We start from the raw sequence: 22486 nt of genomic DNA, 5'->3' as shown, positions 1-22486 counted from the left end.
TGTTTTGCATAATACCATTTAAATACAAGCATTGACCATCTAGTTGTGGAAAATGTGGAAGCAATAGGACATCTACACTAACTTTGCATCTTGATGTGAATAAAACAAGACAGAAGTGTGAACTGTTACGAAGACAAAAGACCCAGACAAACCTGCTGAGTTCTCCAGACTTCACATCCCTTATGAAAGAATTTTATGAACTCTGCTGGTCTTCCTTATTCAGGACATGGAATATAGAAGTGGGGAGCTGATATTATGATCGTACAAGATTTTGGTGAAGCCAAAGTTGGAGTTCAGATTTGATCACACTGTTATAGGAATGATGTGATGAAACTGAAAAGACTGCAAAAAGATTCACAAGGATGTTGCCTGGACATGAGGGATTATGTTGTAAGGAGAGGTTAGACAGGATGGGCCTTTACTCCATGAGGAGTGATCTCCTGGAGGTATATAATGTCATAAGGAGCAGAGATAGTATGACCAGTCTCTTTTTGGGGGTTGGGAAATCGAAAACTAGAGGACATAGTTTTAAGGTTTGAGGTGAAAGGCTTAGTAATCTGAGGGGCAACATTTTTATACAGCAGGTGATAGATGTATGGAATGAACTGTCAGAGGAGATTGTTGAGTGATATACATTAGTAGATGACAGTGTTTAGAGGGATATGGGCCAAGTGCAGGAAAACGGGATTAGTTTGAATATACATCATGATTGACATGGATAGATATAGGCTAAAGGGCATTGTTCGATGCTGTATGGCCCTCTGACTCCTCCCACTCCCAGTGAGGCTATGGTGGGGAAAAGAACATTGCCAAAAATGGTTAAGCAAACTACGTGAAATGATAGTAACTTTATAGTTGATGATGTACTTTGATACCTTCAGAAGTCATTCACATTCAATTTCCTGAAGTGTTTCCTTTGTAGTTATCATGAAATTTAATATAAATCATGCAAATATTCAGAGGCTAATTTTGAATAGAAAGGATATTGATACCTAAGTAAACCGATCAGCTCCTTGGGTATACAGGAGACTGTAGATGCTGTAGTCTAGAACAACAAACCATCTGCAACTCACACAAAATGCTAGAGGAATTCAGCAGGTTGGGCAGCATCTATGGAGAGGAATAAACAGTCGACGTTTTGGGCCAAGACCCTTCTTTGGGACTGGAAAGGCAGGGAGAAGACATCAGAATAAAAAGGTGGAGAGAGGGGAGGGAGGATAGCCGGAAGGTGATAGGTAAAGCCAGGCGGGTAGGAAAGGTAAAAGGCAGGAGAGGAAGAAACCTGATAGGAGAGTGAACCATAGGAGAAAGGGAAGGAGGAGGGGATCTAGGAGGAGGTGATAGGCAGATGCAAAGAGGTAAAGGGACAGAGTGGGGAATAGAAGGAAGGAAATTGTTTTTTTTACTGGAAGGAGAAATTGATATTCATACCATTAGGTTGGAGGCTACGCAGATGGAATATAAGGTGTTACACCTCCGGCCTGAGGGTAGTCTCATCGTGACACAAGAGGAGGCCATTGACCAACATGTCAGAATGGAAATGGGAATTGGAATTAAAGTGTTTGGCCACCAAACAATTAGATACCATTAATTTCCTGCTGTACATGTATTTAAACAGGTAATTCATCAGTGAACTTATTTCTTCCATATTCTTTCCACAGAAGTGGACATTCAATTGCGGCACATGGCAGTCACCAGTCTTTTTATGGAAGTATTGATGATGCTGAATAATATTAGTGTCACATCGGCAGATTTACTGCGTACAAGTTTGCGGTCTTGGATCGATTCTAAGGTGCATTACAACCTGGCATTACCACTCCTGACTGCGGCATGTCAAAGTCTGGCATCTGTCAAGCACATGGCAGAAATGACCGAAGCCAGCATTATGGCATACTTTAAGGATGGTAAGCAGCATGTTCGTGTTTGAAGAACTATTTAGATTTTCTTCATGTTTTATTTAGTGGGACACTCCAGTTAATATTTTATGATGCTTTTTTTTTAATGAGACCTCCTCTTGCCCTTCCAGACTCCAGCAACTACAAGCCCAGCATGTCTAACATTTCCTCACCTGCCTATTCATAGCATTAGTCTGATAAAACTGTAAACAACTTCCAGACATTAATGCTGTTCCATACCTGAAGAGGCCAATAATGTTCACAGCACTTCTGTTATATTCTTACGATAGCATACACATCACTGAAGTATAAAATCTCTTGACAGAGTATACGATCAATGAGGCTTAGTAAAATTGAATTTGGTGGGAAATAAGTAAATTTTGCAGATTACAAACAATGCAGCACTACTAGGCTGGTTGCTGATCTGTTTCCTAAGCACCTGCATATAGCACCAGGATTCCTCAGGGCATTGACCTAGGCTGAACTATCTTTAACTGCTTGAGACCTTTTGTCTTTTCCAAGCTCAAGTGGGTGCTGATAACTGTAGTGTTCTATCCCACTTCTAGCAGCTTACACAATGAAGCAGCCCATGCACTAAGACCACGCATCGTGGCAGGAGTTATCTACTTCCTAAAAGAGAGTCTACCTACTCCTCCAAAGATGATACCTCTCTGACTATCTCTCCAGGCTTCAGTCAGGGAAAGAAAAGAAAAGCTCAAAGTTACTTTTTTCCCTTCCCTTCTCTATATCTGCTCAGTAGAGATGTCAGGCAGGATGGTTGAATGCTCCTATTTTGGGATGTGGGAAGGCACGGAGACCTCCATTGTCCCTGATGACTACAACTGCAAGAAATGCATCTAGATGCAACTTCTAACAATCCGCATTAAGGATTTGGAGCTGGAACTGGATGAACTCAGGATGATTCAGGAGGCTGAAGGGGTTGATAGGACATATAGAGAGGTAGTTAAACCCAAGGTACAGGACACAGGAAGACTAGATGACTGTCAGGAAGAGGAAAGGGGTTAAGGAGCCAGTGCAGAGTACCCCTGTGACCATCCCCATCAATGACAGGTATATCACTTTGGATACTGTCGAGGGGATGACCTAACAGTGGTCGGGTGTCTAGTACTGAGTCTGTCTCTGTGACTCAGATGAGAAGGGGGAAGAAGAGGCATGCTGTGATGATAGGGGATTCGTTAGTTAGGAGAACGGACAGGACGTTCTTTAGGCGAGAACGAGATTCCCAGATGGTATGTTTCCTCCCTGGTAACATGCTGCATGATGGGGCTTGAACTTGAGTTGCAGGCTGATGGGGAACAGAATGGCAGATATTTAGTGGAGAGGTTGTGGAGGCAGATGTTGGTAAGACCTCAGATGAAGTTGGGAATCAAAACCTTAAGCATGGTGCGACTAGTGTCCTGAGCTGCCTATATTTCAATGAAAAAAATATCATCGGAAAGGCAGACAATATTGTTGAAGATGAGGTAGCTGGTTTGCAAACAGAGGCAATGTGTAGTGATGAGAAGCAGGAGACAGGGCAAAATTGCAGTCAACAGAATGAGTTGCAACCAAAAAGGTGGACAAAATTGAAAAAGGTGAATACAGGACTGAAAGTGTTATGTTTGTAGGTGCGCAGTATATGGAATAAGGTATATGAACTTGTGGCACAGGTGCAGATTGACAGGTATGATGTTCCAGGCATCAATGAATCATGGCTGAAAGAAGATTATAGCTGGGAGTTTAATGTCCAAGGATACACATTATATCGAACGGACAGGCTGGAAAACAGAGGGGATTAAAAACTGAAAAAAATTATTAGGAAGTGATGATATGGGGTCAGAAAGTGTAAAATCATTGTGGTTAGAGCTAAGGAACTGCAAGAGTGGGGAAAAAAAAACCCTGATGGGAGTTTTATACACAAATAGTAGCAAAAATGTGACCTACAAATTACAGCAGGAGATAGAAAACGCATGCCAAAAGGGTAATGTTATGAGGGGCTTCAATATGCAAGTAGGTTTGGAAAATCAGGTTGGTGCTGGATTCCAGGAGGGGGAATTTCTAGTGCATCTACAAGATGGCTTTTTAGAGCAGCTTGTAGTTGAGCCCACTAGAGGATCAGCTATTCTGGACTGGGTGTTGTGCACTGAACTGGAATTGATCAGAGAGCTTAAGGTAAAAGGAACCTTTGGGGACAAGTGATCATAATATGATCGAATTCACCCTCAAATTTGAGAAGGAGAAGCTAAAGTCAGATGTACCAGTATTACAGTGGAGTAAAGGGAATTACCGAGGCATGAGAGGACTTGGCCAGAATTGATTAGGAAAGAACACTGGCAGGGATGACAGCAGAGCAGCAATGGCTGGAATTTCTGAAAGCAATTCGGAAGCCACAGGATTTTTACATCCCAAAGAGGAGGAAGTATTCTAAATGAAAGATGACACAACCGTAGCTAACAAGATAAGTGTTATGAATCCCGTAACTGGAGAACTTACCAGCAAAGATAGAGAGGTCCGTTGAAGTCTGATGTCACTATTTTCAAACGTTTTATTCGTAAAGGGACACAAAAGTAGGGTTAATACATACATTCAGATAGTGCACATTGTCAACATTCAATCTAAAGCACGGGTATAGTAATAATCATCATTGAGCTCTGCTGGTGTCTAGGGGTTAATAGATTGTCCGTTGGAAATATAAAAGTCACTCTGAAAGTCTGCAGGCCTCAGCCCTTTGAAAATCGCTGGGTTTTCCGTGGGGCGACCGAGAGAGAGAGATTGGGGGAGAAGAGAAAGAACTTGCCGAGTCTTGATGAATCTTCCGTGAAATCGGGGGAGCATTGGTTTCCTCTCCCCGATGTTAGTTAAAAGCGGCTTTCTGTGATTCCAGCCACAAATTCCAATCCCGGAATCTAACGCACGTGGCTTCCTTCAGAATGGCTTCCCGCTGCTGCGGGATCACTCTCTCGTGTCTTCTGGGTGCGTCTGAGGGGCTGTCCCCCTGAGACCCTCCTTTATACTTCCTCATGGGGTCGCAGGTGTCAATCAGGTTGGGATGATGCAATCTCTCTCTCAACCAGCCCACCTTGCCCGAGGGCTTTTCACGTGGTCTCCATGAGACAATAGTTGCTGGCATCTTATTCTGTATCCCTGGTAGGACGTGCAATTTTTCACGTTTCTCTCTCTCTCTCACTTCCTGGGTCTACTGACCCCCCCCCCCCCCCCAACGGGTGCTCTTGCGATTCTCACAAAGGAGGGGGCTGGGATCATAACATAAGTCAAAGCCAACATAAAAGCCAAAGAGTGGACATATAATGGAGCGAAAATTAGTGGGAAGTTAGAGGATTGGGATGCTTTTAAAAACCAACAGAAGGCAATGAAAAAGTCATTAAGAAGGTAAAGACAGAATGTAAAAGTAAGCTAGCCAATAGTATTAAAGATGATACCAAAATTTTCTTCAGATACATGAAGTGTAAAAGAGAGCTGAGAGTGGATATCGGACCACTGGAAAACAATGCTGGAGAGGCAGTAATGGGGGACACGAAATGAAAGACAAACTGAATAAACTAATTAAAAAGGCTCTCAAATAATTGGACTAAGTACTGTAGCAATTCTATATTTCTGCTATTGATCTTTTATTGGTTTTAAATATACCTGTAACAGCTTCCCCATGATTTTAGTTTGCATTAACACAAGTTAAAGCATACAAGTTTATTTTTTAATATGCTGTGCAATTTTCATAAGTGTTGAGATGCATATTTTGAAGCTCTTTTTGCATGCCAGTAAGTTACGTGCTTGAGAATTTGAGACATGACACATTCTGTTCAAGCATTTAAGTACTCTGGTTTAAAAATGTTTCAGGTTCATTTGTAGGAAGTGGGTATCACATGCATACTTGTTTCTTACTGCAATTATACAATTATGTAATGTAGTAGTATCTGGTCTTAGTGATGCTGTACCTGGAATATTTTGTACCAGTCTGATCTTCACTGAAGAAAGACATACTTCAATTATTCTGGGATGACTGTGCCTATGCTCTTGGGTTCTGAAGAGTGAAAGTAATCTTGTTGAAACATACCAAATTTTTATGGCACTTAGTTTAAATGTGGGAATAATATAAGACCATAAGCCATAGGAGCAGAATTAGGCCATTTGGTCCATTGAGTCTGCTCCACCATTCAAATATGGCTGATCCTTTTTTCCCCTCCTCAGCCCCACTCCCCGTAATCTTTGATGCCATGTCCAATAAAGCTATCAAGCTCCTATCAAGCTCTGCCTCAAACATATCCAATGACCTGGCCTCCACAACTGCCTGTAGTAACAAATTCCACAAATTTACCACCCTCTGGCTAAAGAAATTTCTCCACATCTCTGTCTTAACACCCCTCTGTCCTGAGGCTGTGACTACCCCACCATGAGAAACATCCTTTCTACATCTACTCTGTCTAGCCTTTTCCACATTCAAAAGGTTCAGTGAGATTCCCCCCCCCCCCCACCCCCGCCATCCCATCCTTCTAAGTTCCAGCGAGTACAGATCCAGAGCCATCAAATGTTCCTTATTTGATAACCCTTTCATTCCGGGAATCATCCTGCTGATCCCCCTCTGAGCCCTCTCCAATGCCAGCACATCTCTTCTGAGACGTGGAGCCCAAATTGTTCACAATACTCATGATGAGGCCTCACCAGTGCCTTATAATGCCTCAGCATTACATCCCTGCTCACATATTCTATACCTCTTGAAATGAATGATAACATTGCATTTGCCTTACTCACCACTGACTCAACCTGCAAGTTAACCTTTAGGGTGTTCTGCACAAGAACTCCAAAGCCTATGCTCTTGAGTTCTGAAGAATGAAAGGTAATCTTAACAGTTTAAATGCAGGAATTATATCTCCCTCAACATAGATATTTTGTATCAAGGAAATTTTGTAATCTTTAGTCTGACTGACCCAAGAGCTCCAGAGGCAAAGTTGAGTATGTTGAAGAATGGAAAATAGTGTCCTCCTCATTGTTGTAATGGGAGCCAAGGAAATGTGGATGAACTGGATAAGTATTTTGCATCATTCTTCACGCTAGTAGTATGGTGGACATTCCAAGTGTCAGGGGACATAAAGTGTGTGAAATTACCATTACTAGAGAGAAGATTCTTGGGAAACTGAAAGGTCTGAAGGTAGGTACATTATCTGGATCAGATGGCATACAACCCAGAATTCTGAAAGATATGGCGGAAGAAATTGTGGAGCCATTAGTCATGACCTTTCAAGAATCACTAGGTTTTGCAATGGTTCCAGGAGTCTGAAAAACTGCAAATGTCTCTCCATTCTTCAAGAAGGGAGAGAGGTAGAAGAAAGGAAACTATAGGCTAATTAGGCTGATCTCAGTGGTTGGAAGATATTGGAGTCAATCATTAAGGATGACGTCTCAGGGTAGTTGGAGGCACATGGTATAATAGGCTGTAGACTGCGTAGTTTCCCCAAAAGAAAATCTTGCCTGACAAAACTGTTTTAATTATTTGAAGAAATAACAAAATGAGCAGGATAGACAAAAGAGAATCGGTGATGTTGTGTACTTGGATTTTCAGAAAGCCTTTGACAAGGTACCATGCATAAGGCTGCTTAACAGGCCATGAGCCCATTGTATTACAGGGAAGGTTCGAGCATGGATAAAGCAGTGACTGATTGGCAGGACCAAAGAGCTGGAATAAAAGGAGCCTCTTCTAGTTGGCTGCCAGTGACTAGGGATGTTTCACTAACTGTGGTTGGGACTAGTTCTTTTTAAAGTGCATGTCAATGCTTTGTATGATGGAATTGATGGCTTTGATGCAGACAATATGAAGATAAGTGTAGGGGCAGGTAGTTTGATATAGTAGAGAGGCTACAGAAGTGTTTAGGAGAATGGGCAAAGAAATTGCAGATGAAATTGTATGGTCATGCACTTTGGTAGGAGAAATGAAAGGATTGACAATTGTCTAAATGGAGAGAAAATAGAAAAAAGTAAGGCACAATGGGGTTTGGGGTTCCTTGTACAGGATTCTCTAAAGGTTAATTTTCAGGTTGAGTCTATGGTGAGGATGGAAAATGCAGTGTTAGCACTCATTTTAAGAGGACAAGAATATGAAAGCAAATAATGTTGAGACTTTATAAAGCATCGGTGAGGACTCATTTGGAGTATTGTGAGCAGTTTTGGGCCCCCTATCTTTGAAAGGCTGTGCTGAACTGGAGAGGGTTCAAAAGAAGTCACAAAAATGATTCCAGAATTGAGTGGTTTATCACCTGAAGAAATATTTGATGCTCTTGGCCTAGAATTCAGAAGAATGAGAGGTGACCTCATTGAAATCTATCGATTGGTTCAAGGCCTTGATAGAGTGAATGTGGAGACGATGTTTCCAATAGTGTGTCTAAGACCAGAGGACACAGAATAGAGAGTGGTGAATCTGAGGAATTCTTTGCCACAGGCAGCTGAGGAGGATGTCTTGATGTATATTTAAAGAAGAGGTTGATAGATTTTTGATTGTTTCAGGGTATGAAGAGATAAGGGGAGAAAAACATAGAACACCTACAGCACAATACAGGCCCTTCGGCCCACAAAGCTGTGCTGAACATGTCCTGTCCTTGGAAATTTCCTAGGGCTACCCATAGCCCTCTATTTTTCTGAGCTCCATGTACCTGTCCAGGAGTCCCTTAAAAGACCCTATTGTATCCGCCTCCACCACCATCACTGGCAGCCCATTCCATGCAGTCACCACTCTGCTTTTTTTAAAAACAACAACTTACCCGTGACATCTCCTCTGTACCTACTTCCAAGCACCTTAAAACTGTGCCCTCTCGTGCTAGCCATTTCAGCCCTGGGAAAAAGTCTCTGACTATCCACATGATCAGTACCTCTCATCATCTTATACACCTCTAGAAGGCAGGAAATTGGGGCTGAAAAGAATATTGGATCAGCCATGTTGGAATGGTGAAGCAGATTTGATGGGCTAAATGCTCCTATATCTCAGTCTTATGATCAACGGCATTACCATTGCTAATATCAATGTCCTGATGGTCACCAGTGATTAAACTGTACTGGCCACTTAATTATATGTCTGCAAGAGAAGCCAGAAGCTGAGTATTGTGTGTTGAGAGACGTGCTTCCCAAATCCCCCAAACCTTTCCACAAAGGCATAATTCAAGAATGTCATGGACTACTTACTGGATGACTGAAACTCCATTATCACTTAAAGAAGCTTAACATCATTAGGACTAGTGGCTGCTAATTCAAAGCAGCATGTTTAATTAGCACCCAATCCTACACTCCTGGGATATTATAACATCTAAATATACCATTTACAAAATGCATTGTAGCAACTTGACAGCCCATTCCAACAATTGAAAGGTTAAAAGCAGTAGTCCTGATGAGTCTCGACCTGAAACGCCAACTATTTACTCTTTTCCATAGATGCTGCCTGGCCTGTGGAGTTCCTCCAGCAGTTTGTGTGTGTTGCTTTGAAAACACCTCCACCTGCAATTTTCTCTTAGTTACACACTACACATCACATATTCCTGTCACTTCCTCATTGCTAGATCTGAATCCTAGAATTGTTTACTCTAAGGGAATTACTTACACATGGGAGCAAATAATTAGACTATTCAGTGCATCGAATCTCAGTGTCATTTAAACCATGGCTGATTGTTTTTACTTCTCGTATCCATTTTCCTGCCTTCTCCCCATGAGCTTGAACACCCTGTCTAATCAAGTACTATATACCAAATGACTTGGCTTCCTCAGTCATCTGTGACAACAAATTCCACAGATTCACCACCCTCTGGCTAAAGAAATTTCTCCTCATCTCTGCTCGAAAGGTCTCCTTTTGCCCTAAGGCTGTGTCCCCTGATCCTATATTCAACCACCACTGGGAAAAATCCTCTCCTCATCCATTCTATTAGGGCCTTTCAATCTTTGGTAGATTTCAATGAGATCCAACCCCCCACCCCCGCATCCTTCTAAACTCCAGTGAGTATAAGGCAGAACCATCAAATGCTCCTCACACTTTAAACCTTTCATCCCCGGGCCCAAAACTGCTCACAATACGTGGTTCAACTAATACCTTATAAAGCCTCAGCAATACCTCTTGCTTTTATGCTCTAGTCAGCAAATTGCTTTAAAGCATGGAAAATTTGTATTGAATGTTTTGAAATAGTTGGCAACTTTAAATTTGAAACTTCTGTGCAATAATTGTATCCAATTTATTTTTCATTCATAGGCAGTCTGTTGATTTGTGATATAATTTCTGGCTTTTTTAAATCTATTTATCTGATTTTAATAACTATGTTTATGTCATGCTTTTATTTAGGTGCACAGCACGATCAGTATTTTGGATGGGGACCAATTTTAGTATCTCTTCAAGTGCCAGAATTAACTGCAGAAGAATTTCTGAAAGAATGTTTGGACTTGGGAAGCTACTTGACTCTTTATGTGTACATTCTTCAGCATCTGAACATGGAACAGACCCTATCCAATGAAAGGAAAATGCTAGTTCTACTTAACAAATGGATAGACCAAGTCTTTCCAAGGTAATATTTACTCACAATATCTTGGGCAAGGTACATATATTAAGTGGACCTAGTAGAATGTTGCTACATCTTTTGAACAGTGTTGGAACACCAGACTGATACCATGGAGAGACTAAATGTTGGTTTCAAAGACTCACCTGTTTGGGGAGGAAAACATTGGCATTGGTATATTGTATAACTATCAGTGAGCTTACTCAGTCTGAAAGTGTCACAGGATCTTTTATGAATTCTATTTGTGTTATTAATGCCAAAACAAACAAAATGTTGGGGTTTTACAGGGGTTGACCAAAGGATGTGATATGTTGTTAACATGGGATTAACAATTAATATATGATATAATTAATATATGATAAACACAACTAACACTTCAAATGCCCCAACACTACTGTGCACCCTCCTCTCCCACATCTCCCTCTCAAACATCTGTGCCTTCCACAACTAATCTTGGTTACCTTGGATCACCTGGAGTATTAATGCTGGATACTCATCGGTATCTCCTTAGGTCATTTGCAACCATTCATTGACTTCATCTGTTCTGCAGTTTGATTAGAATTATCCAGCTTCTATCTGTTCAGCCCACACTAGAACTGTGTGTGAATCTATAGATTTCTCCACATGGAGTATGTTTTTATTATGGCTGATTAATCTGAAGAGTATACCTGTCAATCATCTACTTGCATAGTGAAGTGTCTGTCAGTTTGAAGCTTCAGTCTCATTTAAACTCAGTGAATGAGCTTCACAAGGCCGAACAGGTGTTCTGAGCCAGAGCTGTTACTAGCATGGTAGATTGCTAGCAGATGGGATAAGATCAACATAGTGGAAGTGGATGTACAGAAAAAAGCAGAGAGCAGATTATTTTAGCAAATGTTGGAGGAACTCAGCAGGTCAGATATCATGAACAGTTGATGTTTTGGGCCAAGTTCTTTAATTAGGGCTCAGTCCGAAACGTCGACTGTTTATCGCCTTCCATAGATGCTGTCTGGCTTGCTGAGTTCCTCCATCATTTTGTGTATGTTGCTTAAGATTTCTGGCAGAACCTTAATGGGTAGAGAACTTTCACTGCCCAACTGGACATTAGGACACTATTTACATCATTAGATTCTAATTTCTAAATTAACAATTCTATTCCACCCCCACCCATATCAAACAATCACTTTGGATACTTGACAGTAGACTTTTGATAACAGCACCAGACACATTAGTGCTGACAAGATGGTGATGCCATTACCACCAAACAAGAGCAGTCAAAGTCAACTGCAATGCAGGATTCCTTCCTCAAATGGATGACTCATCTGTTCTCATTCACAGTTGTTGAAAGTATGGTATATTTGAGAGAGATTCTCATACCTCCTAGAATTTGACAACTGTGTATTTTGTCAGCAAAATGTCATGACCTCATGCAAACTCCTTGCCCATTTTAATGCTCCCAGTGTTCATGCCTCATGCCTATCCTAACTGCCAAATAGGAATGACATTCAAAGGACTAATGCCTCTGTAAAAAATCACAAAACAGGGTTAAAATGAGAAAAATGAATTATGACATGTCAAACTGAAAGAGAATATGTAGGTTAGGCTAAGAATGTCCTCCATTCTGACCTTTGTACCATTGTAAAACTTTTAATAAATGCATGGTGCATTCCATTCAAACCGTATCAGACATTCTACAATGTTATGGTCACTTCCTAGAGGATCTTTAATCACAAGTATTATTAATCCTTCCTCGTTACGCATAACCAAATCTGTAATGTACTGTTAAGAAGCAATCCCGGTCACACTCCATAAAATTTTCTTCTGTGATAGGCTTGCCAGTTCTTTATTTTCAAACTTGTAGCATGTGATTTAGAGTTAATAGCTTATGAAGGAAGTGGTTTCTAACATTTGTGTAATTTCTTTCCTATAATGGGGTGATTTCACAAAATACCAAAAGCACTAGTCAAACTAGAACACACAAATTTTTCTGAAATGTGGTCATTTTAAAGAATTGAAACACGCACAATTTTACATTTAAAAATGAACCATTTAATTCATTAGGAATTGGCGATTTATTTGCATGTGAAGTTTTCAATCTCTATTAACTATTGAATATTGTTTCCACAGCAATACAAATGATGAGGTTAAACTGTTCCTATGGTGGCATAAATTATTGCAATTGGCATTGATCCAGCTTGAGCAGAATGATTTAACTGGATTGGATTTTTTTGTGAGGATATTAAATGCATTGCAAGTAAAACTGAGTCAACTGGCAGAGGAGAGGCTCTCTTCTGGAATTCTGGGAGCAATAGGTCTTGGAAGGAAATCTCCACTCTCAAACAGGTGGGATATTTTGTATGAAGTCTAACAAAAAAGTACTATATAGATTTTCCGTGACTTATAAATTAGCATGATCTTCAGACTTAAAAATTAAATACCGACTGTATGAATTTTTCCAGTGTTCACAAAAGTATTCTTCCATGTTTGTGTAAATACCATGAATATGTATGCAAAATGTTTGATTATTTTTATTAAAGTGTATCTATTCAAGCCATTTTATAATCACTGGTAAGCTACTATAAAATTGTGTAGCTTCTAAGTTTCATCACCCTAAGCTGTTTTATCTTTCTGATAACTTTCATCAAGAAACAATAGCTGATCTCAAATTTCATGTTTAAAACTATTTTTGTATCAGGTTTCCAACATCCATAGTACTTTTTGGATGTTATTAATCTATTTGCACCTAGTATACTTAAAACGATCAGGATTAAAAATATATGACTATTTTATGAATTATGTAAAATAGTTGCAAAGGTTTTTATGTTGTATTGCAGCCACATGATATTTATTCTCAGACTGTTGGTATTGGTGGTATTTGGCACCTATTGCTATTTACCCGTGAGCAACATGTTAGGTCATATCAATGTTGACCATCATTTTGTAGCTCTGGAGTTGTACATATGCCTTAGTAGGTGAGAATAGATTTCCTACTCTAAAGAATATCAGTGGATCATAATGTTGCAGTTTACTTCACTCAAGTAGTATCATGTTCAGTTACTGATACTTAGGTTTTGCTTCCAGATGTATTTATTTAATTACTTGTTTAGAGTTCACTGGTGCCATGGTAGGATCTGAATTCCTCAGTAAAATTATTCCAAGCCTTAGATGCTATTCTCATAACTAAACCCCTTGCTTCCATACTCTCTGAATCTCAGCATTCAAATGAGTGTTCTCAGCCTTCAAACAACTCCAGCTGCTCTTTCAGATTTCTAGTATTTCTTCCACCCCACACCATAAAGAATTATAAGATAGTACAATAATTATTTGGAGTCCCCTTTTCATGTTTATAGTTAACATACATTTAATAATTAGAGGGAAAAAAAACTCAGATGCTGGCAACTAGAGGTAAAAACAGAAGATGACTGAGGCTCTTATTACATTTGTAGATCAAGTAGCATCCATGGGAAGAGAAAATCAATCTTTCAAGTCAGGGACTGTTCATTTGACCTCCTAATGCCTGCTTCTATAGAATCGTTTTGAGATTTCAATTAGTTTCCTTTCCTGAATAACATTTCTTTAGAACAAAAACATTTTATGCTGCTTTGATGTATCTTCACATTTCTGATTGTGCACTTCTATAGATTTCGAGTAATAGCTCGAAGCATGTCAGCATTCCTACTAGTTCAACTTCCTGCAGATAACTGCATTCGTCTGAAACCTGGTACAGAACTACAACTATCTCCCAAAGCACAGCAGGTACTGAAAACTTAAAGAATGTTTTTCTTAAATGCGTTGACAGACTGCCTGGATTTTATGACCTCATAACCAAACAAACAATAACATCAGTTGACAGGTGTTGGGAAAAATGACAAGGCACAATTGTTGGAATTTATACTACAATCTATGGGATATAACTGGGATGGCTATATCCCCATTCAGCTCTTTTAAAAACTGAACTAGTGTTGCCTTCATCATCCTGAACCATAGCTCTCTGTGCAGGACCTCGTTAGCTCATTGAAGGACAACAATGATGATATGATATCTCCTACCTAATATATATTTTGGTGCATCTGTAGAATTCAATACCTAAAACTTAAGGGATGCAGAATTTGGTTGACACATTTGAACATCAGCTCAAAACCTAATTACTTAACCTTGCTTTTAATCAACAGCTATTTTTTTTTATTTTTATGTTTGCACTTTATCCCATTGTAAAGCACTTTGAATTGCACCTGTATGAAAAGTGCTCTATAAATAAGTTATACTTTAAATACAAATGACCAGTTTTCAAATAAACATACTTTTATTTGTTAGGTTTGATATCCACTCCTTATATACATATTGATGTCAACCCACCAGTGATGGATAATAAAACTAGTTTTGATTCCTTCTATAAAGATTAATTGCTAATGCCTTATTTGAGACAAACCAACAAAATCTGTTCTGTAGATAGTGTAGAAGTGAATAAAAGATGTTGATATTTTCATTCATTGATAAATTTTGCATCACTTGCATACATTTAAGTTTTTGTAATACAAAGTTTTAGGTCCAGAATCCATTTAGAAACTTTAATATTTTATGCAAATTCAAAACTTAACTTTAAATTTGAACAAATCTCCCAGAAACCCCTTGGTGCATTAGAAAGTCACACTAAGTATGTTGTAAAAACAATAGAAATCAGAAAATAGTGATTAACAAGTGTTAAGTATTTAATTTGTACCTTCATGGGTAGCTCATATAGTACTACTAAATGGTTGCCATTTTTCAATACAATTGAATGATTAAATATAATGGTATATAAACTGTTAATTTAAATCAACCTATTTATTTTATGAGGACATACTATATTCAAAATTCCTTGAGCAAAAATTTTATTTTTAGTCCCATGATGTGTGCATCTCTAAAATGTGCCTTTGAATAGATGGAGACGATTCACAAGAGCATCTGAGAAGACAGATCAAAACTTAGTTTAATATCTCATCCAAAATATCGTACCTTCAATAGTATAGCACTCATCTACTGTCAGCCTAAAATATCCTATTGTTTCTGCAGAACATAAACTCAGCTTTTTGCCTCCGGCATGAATGCAACTGTTATACTACAGCCAACAATGAATTTTTTTGATGGTTCTACCCAATAAAACCCACTAAGGAACACCAGGCCATTGTCTCCCACACCATCACCAACCTGGATAACTTTGGGGATTTCCCATCCATTGCCACCAACCTCATAGTTCCTGCAACCTGCACCTCCCATTTCTAACTCCTATCAAAGATCCACAAACCCACTTGTCCAGGTAGACCCATTGTTTCAGTTTGTTCCTGCACCACTGAACTTGTATTAGTATACCTTGACACTGTTTTATCCCTCCTAGTTGTCCCATCACATGCTCAGAATCTTTTCAATGATTTCAGGATCCCTGCCCTCATCATCTTATTTTTACTTCCGTCCTCCACCAGGAAGGCCTCAAAGCTCTACATTTTTTTCTGGACACCAGATCCAACCAGTTCCCCTCCACCACTACCACCACTCATCAGCCTAGCAGAACTTGTCCTCACTCTAAATAATTTCTCTTTTGGCTCCTACTTCTTTCAAACAAAAGGGGTAGCCATGGGCACTCGCATAGGTCCCAGCTATGCCTGCCTGTTTGTCAGTTATGCTGAACAGTCTGTGTTACAAGTCTAAACTGGTGACCACTTTTTCTACACTACATCAATGACTGCATTGGTGCTGTTTCCTGCACCTGTGCTGAACTCGTCAACTTCATCCACTTTGCCTCCGACTTCCACCCTGCCCTCAAATTTGCTTGGTCCATTTCCAAAACCTCCCTCTCCTTTCTTGATCTGTCTCTATCTCCAGAGACAGCTTATCCACCCATGTCTATTATAAACCCACGGACTCTCACAGCTTCTTGGACTATACCTCGACCCATCCTGTTACTTATAAAAATGTCATCTGCTTCTCTCAATTCCACCGTCTCTGCCGCATCTGTTTTCAGGGTGAGGCAATTCATTCTGGAATGGAGATGTCCTCCTTTTTCAAAGGAAGGGGCTTCCCTTCCTCCACCATCAATGCTGCCCTCAACCACATCTCTTCCATTTCATGTACATCTGCTCTTACCCCATCCTCCCGCCATGCTACCAGGGATAGGATTCCTCTTGTCCTCAGCTACAACCCCACCAGCCTCCGCGTCCAGTACATAATTCTTTGAAACTTCCACCACTTCCAGCGGGATCCCAGCGCCAAGCACATCTTTCCCTCCCCCTCACTTTCTGCCTTCTGCAGGGATCATTCCCTTGTCCATTTGTCCCTTCCTATTGATCTCCCTCCTGGCACTTATCCTTGCAAGCGAAATAAGTGCTATACTTGCCCCTACACCTCCTCCCTCACTACCATTCAGGGCCCTAAACAGTTCTTCCTCCTGTATATCAGTGAAACCTGACATAGATTGGGAAACCACTTCACCAAGCACCTGCGCTCCATCCTCCAGAAAAAGTGGGATCTCCCATTGGCAATCCATTTTAATTCCACTTCCACTTCCCATTCTCATTCCGATATGCCCATCCATAGCCTCCTCCACAGTCGTGATGAGGCCACACTTAGGTTAGAGGACAACACCTTGTATTCATTCGGGTAGCATAAAACCTGACAGCATGAGCATCAATTTCTCAAACTCCTGGTAATGCCCCCCCCCCCCCCCCCCGCAGCGACAACTTTGCAATCAACTGATTGTGGATTTCAGGAAAGGTAAGACGAAGGAACACAGACCAATCCTCAGAGGGATCAGAAGTGGAGAGAGTGAGTAGCTTCAATTTCCTGGGTGTCAAGATCTGAGGACCTAACCTGGTCCCAACATGTCGATGCAGCTTTAAAGAAGGCAAGACAGCGACTATACTTCATTAGGAGTTCAGAGATTTGGTATGTCAACAAATACACTCAAAAACGTCTATAGATGTACCACGGAGAGCATTCTGACAGGCTGCACCACTGTCTGGTGTGGGGAGGCTACTGCACAGGATCAAAAGAAGCTGCAGAGGGTTGTAAATTTATTCAGCTCCATCTTGGGTACTGGCCTACATAGTACCCTGGACATCTTCGGGGAGCGGTGTCTCAAAAAGACAGTGTCCATTATTAAGGACCCCCAGCACCCAGGCCCTGCCCTTTTCTCACTGTTACCATCAGGTAGGAGGTAGAGAAGCCTGAAGGCACACACTCAGCGATTCAGGAACAGCTACTTCCCCTCTGCCTTTTGATTCCTAAATGGACATTGAACCTGTGAACACTACCTCACTTTTTTAATATACAGTATTTCTGTTTTTCCACTATTTTAATCTATATATACTGTGATTTATGTATTTATTTTCCTTCTATATTATATATTGCATTGAACCACTGCTAAGTTAACAAATTTCACGACCTATGCCGAAGATAATAAATCTGATTCACCTTACCATTCGCTTTTCCCTCTCTCACCTTGTCTCCTTGCCTGCCTATCGCCTCGTGAATAGAAAAAAATGTTTTGACACTTGTATTCTGTAAATTAACCAAGATCACTGTGTAAACCTTGATAAATATTTCGTATGGTTAAGTGTTATTCTTATATTGAAAATTGCAAAACAAAGTCATATTTCCATTGGTATTTCAGGCCCTGAGTGTACTTGAATCAATGTCAATCAGCAAGCAGTATGCAGACTATCAAGAGGTGTTTTCACAGGCAAAATCATTCATCAAGGATCCAAACAATTGTCTCTGGGATGGCAACAAGTTACTCACTATTCTTATTAACCTCCTTTACCCTGATGTGCATTATTTAAATATTATCCGTTAGGTATTTTGCCAAAGCAGGATCTCAGCACTGGATTTCAAAAATACTGCAAAACATTTAACAAGAGCATCTTCGGAAAAATAATTTGAACTAAAATTGTATTACTATATTTGTTAATGATTATGGAAAAAAGATTGTTTGCCTATACACAATCAATATTTTTGTACCATAATCTGTAATGTCATAAATTGAGCTAAAAATCTGCAAAATCTGCATTGTGGTAAAAATATATTCTACATCTTTGGCTTACATTAGCTGTGAAAATAGTGGTGATCATTATGAAGCTACTAAAATTATTTGTGATATTGGTACAATGGAGACATTATCTAATATACCTTTTTTAAAAATATTTTAAAAATCTTCTCCATTTCAATTCATCCAAATATTTCCCTTTTTTGAAAAAAAAATGTATTTACATTGAATGGTATGGATTTTGGCAGCATGGTAACAAGTTGCCTTGTTCCGTATTCCTTTACACAGTTTCCTCCACTCAATAAGATATTTAGGTGTTTTAGATTAGTGTTGTTTTGTAAAGAGTGAAACATACAAACATAAGCAGGAGTGTATTGGAGTTGTGTCTTGGAGTTGACACAATCCAAAGCCCTGCAATTCTCTGGGGAAAAATAACTGGATCTGTATTCTAAGTTTCTTCCAATTAACCTTAGACCATTTGACATTGACTTTGGAAATTGTTTTCGTATCGTAACTGATCCATTAAGAAATTTAAACAATTTTATTAACTCTTGGTCACAATTTGTTTAAGGTAAGTTGAAAGGAATTTATTATTCTTCAAGAAACAATTCACTCACTTAAATTATGTCTTTATAATTTGTCAAGCACTTTAAAGCGTTATGTATAATTTGATTTTCATAGGAATTTCATTTGTTACATTCATCAGCTGATGCTTAAAAGGTTATTTGACTGAACAAGTTCTCAGTTGTGACACCATAGATGCCACATTATCTCCAAATTCATAAAAGTAAATTTGTCCACCAGTAGACTTCTACTGTTGCATTAAAATTAAGAATGTACTTACTATGCTTATTTTACAAAGAAGCAGTTACTTTTTTAATTACTGAAAGTCTCACATAGAATAAATTGATTCAGTGTTACAGGAACTTGTCTCAAAAGTAACACTCTTCCATATTAATTAATGTATGACTGAAGCTTTCGCAGCACATATAAAGCTTCACACTTCATAAATGTGAATAAAATTAAAGTTTGTGTGTTAAGTGATACCATCTAGAATGTTTGTTTTCCTGCACACTCAGATGTTCAATTTAATAGTCACATTTTTGAGACTGGTATCAATACATGTTTAGATTGTAAAGATTTAAGTAATACTTGAAACATGCAACCAGTACAACAAATGGGCTTTAATTGTAAAAATATATATATAAATAAAGTTTGGTTATGAATTCTATGTGGATAATATATTAATTGAATCAATTTCTTGTACAATTTTATTAAGTAGTGCTTCAAGAGATTTTGCTGTACATAAACTGAATTGTGGATTTTTACTGTACTCCTGAAATGTTAATGGTACTTTTGGAATTAAGATACAGGTAAAATAAAGACATTCCCTGTCTAAATGTATTGCTGTATTTCAATTTGCTTTGTTTAATGCATTTCAAAAGTACACTTGTGAATAAGTATAAACAAATTTGGAGCACAAATTTTCAGAGTGTTTTGATAACTTCCTAGTTTCTGCAGTTACTGCTTGAATAAGATCCAACATTTTTTCTTTAAGAAAAGTAGTTCTCATTTTCAAACTTCAGGCCTACACCTAAATACCCAATCTGTTACGTGATGTAAAGCAAAGAAGTGGAAATGCACAGTAGATCAGGCAGCTACTCTGTGGATAAAGTATTAAAATTTCATATCAATTACCTGAAACTAAACATTTTCTAATTAGAGAATTCCTTTCACAACGCCCACTTTGACTTTTATACTTGGCCTCCTGCAATGCCAAAATGAGGCCAAAGATGAAAGTGGAGGAACAGCATTACTGTCTGGATAGTCTACACCCAAAAGCACGAACAATGAATTCCCCCCCTCCCCCATGTCCCTTGTTCTCTTCCTAGTTCTTCCTGAACACACCAAGATGCTGATCACTGTTTCTTTCCTCTCCATGCTTGTCCCACACACAACTCCCACTGGATCCCTCTGCCCCCCCCCCCCCATTTCCAGTTGCCTACCCCACCTCAACTCTTATTTGGTTCCATGCTCCATCTTTCTTTACATCAAGTGCAGCCCTTTGTTGACACCCCTGTCACCTCCCAGCCTTTGTTGCTATTTCCATTCCTCCTCCTCCAATCTGCCAATCACCCATATATACTTGTATCCACCTATCGCATGCCAGCTCTAGCCCTACCCAAGCCCAACTACTGGCTATCTCTTTCAGTCGCGAAGCACCTCACCCTGGAACATCGACAGTCCATTTCCTTCCACAGATGCTGCCCAAAAATCTTAAGTTCTTACTTTATCCAGAGATACCAGCCACGTGACAGATGCACCGCCACCTGGCTGGTCAGAGGACACACCACATGCACACCTAAATTATTGGTCACCTTAATTGGATTATCTCGCCCAGCCCCATACCTTAAAAGGTGAGACTTGGCCTTCCTCACCCTCTCTTGCAGACCACCACATTGGAGGTAAGTGCATTGACCTTGGGAAGGTCTATTGTTTGTCCTGGTAAGGGAGCCGCAGCTATCCAAGGTCAAGGGGGATAGCTGTTATAGTGCTTTTCCCTTGTTCTTTGTTTGTGTAATCGTACCCTGTCCCCACACCGCTTCCTGTGTATTGTAGTTGCTTGTGTTGACCCGAAATTCTAGACACCTCAGCCAAGGAAAACATTCACTTCAAGCAGAGCTACACAGATTATCCAGTCTACTGATAATTGAAACATTACAACTTAATTGAATTATCAATACAATCACAACCATTCAATCATGTAACAAACGGAACTACAGTTCAACTGTTGTCCAATACTTTAAAGTTGTAGCTTAACTCCCTGCTTCCAAATAATGACACTGCTAGTGAAGTTTTCTATATACCATTTTAATCATATCTCTGTTGCTATGACCTACAAACGTACACTCAAAGTTCATGGTATTATTAGTTCTCCCAAAATAGAGCACTTCACATTTTGTAGTCTTCCTGCATTCCGTTAAGAGCTGTAAGAAATCTGTAATTCCAATGACAGCACGATCGTCAAGAGAAGTCTACTCAACGAGATAGGAAACACAGCATCTCGGGTATCATTCTGATAAATCTTTGCTGTTGCTTTTGTTTTGGGCAAGACCAAACCTGTACAGCACACTCCAAGTGGAGTTTCTCTAAGGTGCTGCAGAACTGTAGCAAGGTTTTCATTCTCCTGCATTCGAAGCATGAGACCACAAGGCACAGAAGATTTAGGCCATATTTGCTCTGCTTATGATCGTGGCTAATTCGTTTTCCCTTTAATCCACATTTTCCTGACCCATGACCTCTGCTGGCCTTATTAATCAAGAACATATGAATCTCCGCTTTAAGTATACTCACTATAACTTGGCCTCCAGAACTGTCTGTGGTAATTTAGTTCCTCTGACTAGAGAAATACCTCCTCATCTCTGTTCTATAGTTCTTTGAACTGTAACATCTGCCAATCTGTCACTAGGGTTAAAAAAAAATATTTTTCGTGCACCAAGACCTCCCATTATTTCCCACTACATCACGGCCCATCTTGCCACATTCTGGTCCACTGACAGAACGTGTCTGTATCTTGAAACGAGAAACCAAATGATACTTATCCGTCCTCATGTAGCTTATTTTGCAAAAAAAACCTGACAGTATCACAGCGTCAAAGTATGAGGGGGAAGATACTCCGCCTAATCGCAGCACTCGTGATATCAACACAAATCCTCTCCCATCTGTCACATCCACTCCCAGGCGATTCCATTCCAACCGGAAACATTACCAGTTTCCGCTGACGAAATCTTTCTCGAACCTTCTCCTCTTGCCCCCACCCGCCCGCGCCCCCTCTCTAATTCCATCTCATGAGTCACCCCTTACGGCTGCCAGCTCACCCTAACTTATTAGCTGCAGATTTTTTCAAATACCGGATGATCGACGTCGCCGCTCACCAATCACCTCTGCGAGCTGCCGAATTGTCGGGGAAGGTTTCCAAATGAAAACAACCTCGGGGCGGGGAGAACACAAACCATCCAATCAGCGCCTAGGTAGGCGGGGCGGCTAGCGTTCCAACG

At 39.9% G+C, this 22486-nt stretch overlaps 1 protein-coding gene across 2 annotated transcripts in view; it reads left to right on the top strand.

Annotated features, from left to right (window-relative positions):
* epg5 (ectopic P-granules autophagy protein 5 homolog (C. elegans)) overlaps nucleotides 1–19832 on the top strand; it is a 134144-nt gene extending 114312 nt beyond the window's left edge. For both annotated transcript variants that reach the window (XM_059989479.1, XM_059989478.1), the window contains exons 40-44: nucleotides 1662–1904; nucleotides 10222–10441; nucleotides 12539–12754; nucleotides 14053–14167; nucleotides 18057–19832. In XM_059989479.1, coding sequence (XP_059845462.1) covers nucleotides 1662–1904; nucleotides 10222–10441; nucleotides 12539–12754; nucleotides 14053–14167; nucleotides 18057–18239 — 977 coding nt within the window. In that variant the 3' untranslated portion in view covers nucleotides 18240–19832. The remainder of the gene's footprint in view (nucleotides 1–1661; nucleotides 1905–10221; nucleotides 10442–12538; nucleotides 12755–14052; nucleotides 14168–18056) is intronic.
* Nucleotides 19833–22486: the final 2654 nt, after the last annotated feature.

The sequence above is a fragment of the Hypanus sabinus genome, chromosome 14 (genome assembly GCF_030144855.1).
Source record: "Hypanus sabinus isolate sHypSab1 chromosome 14, sHypSab1.hap1, whole genome shotgun sequence".
In the NCBI taxonomy this organism is placed as follows: Eukaryota; Metazoa; Chordata; class Chondrichthyes; order Myliobatiformes; family Dasyatidae; genus Hypanus; species Hypanus sabinus.
The sequence above is the reverse complement of the archived record's forward strand: the minus strand, read 5'-3'. Positions and strand labels throughout refer to the sequence as shown.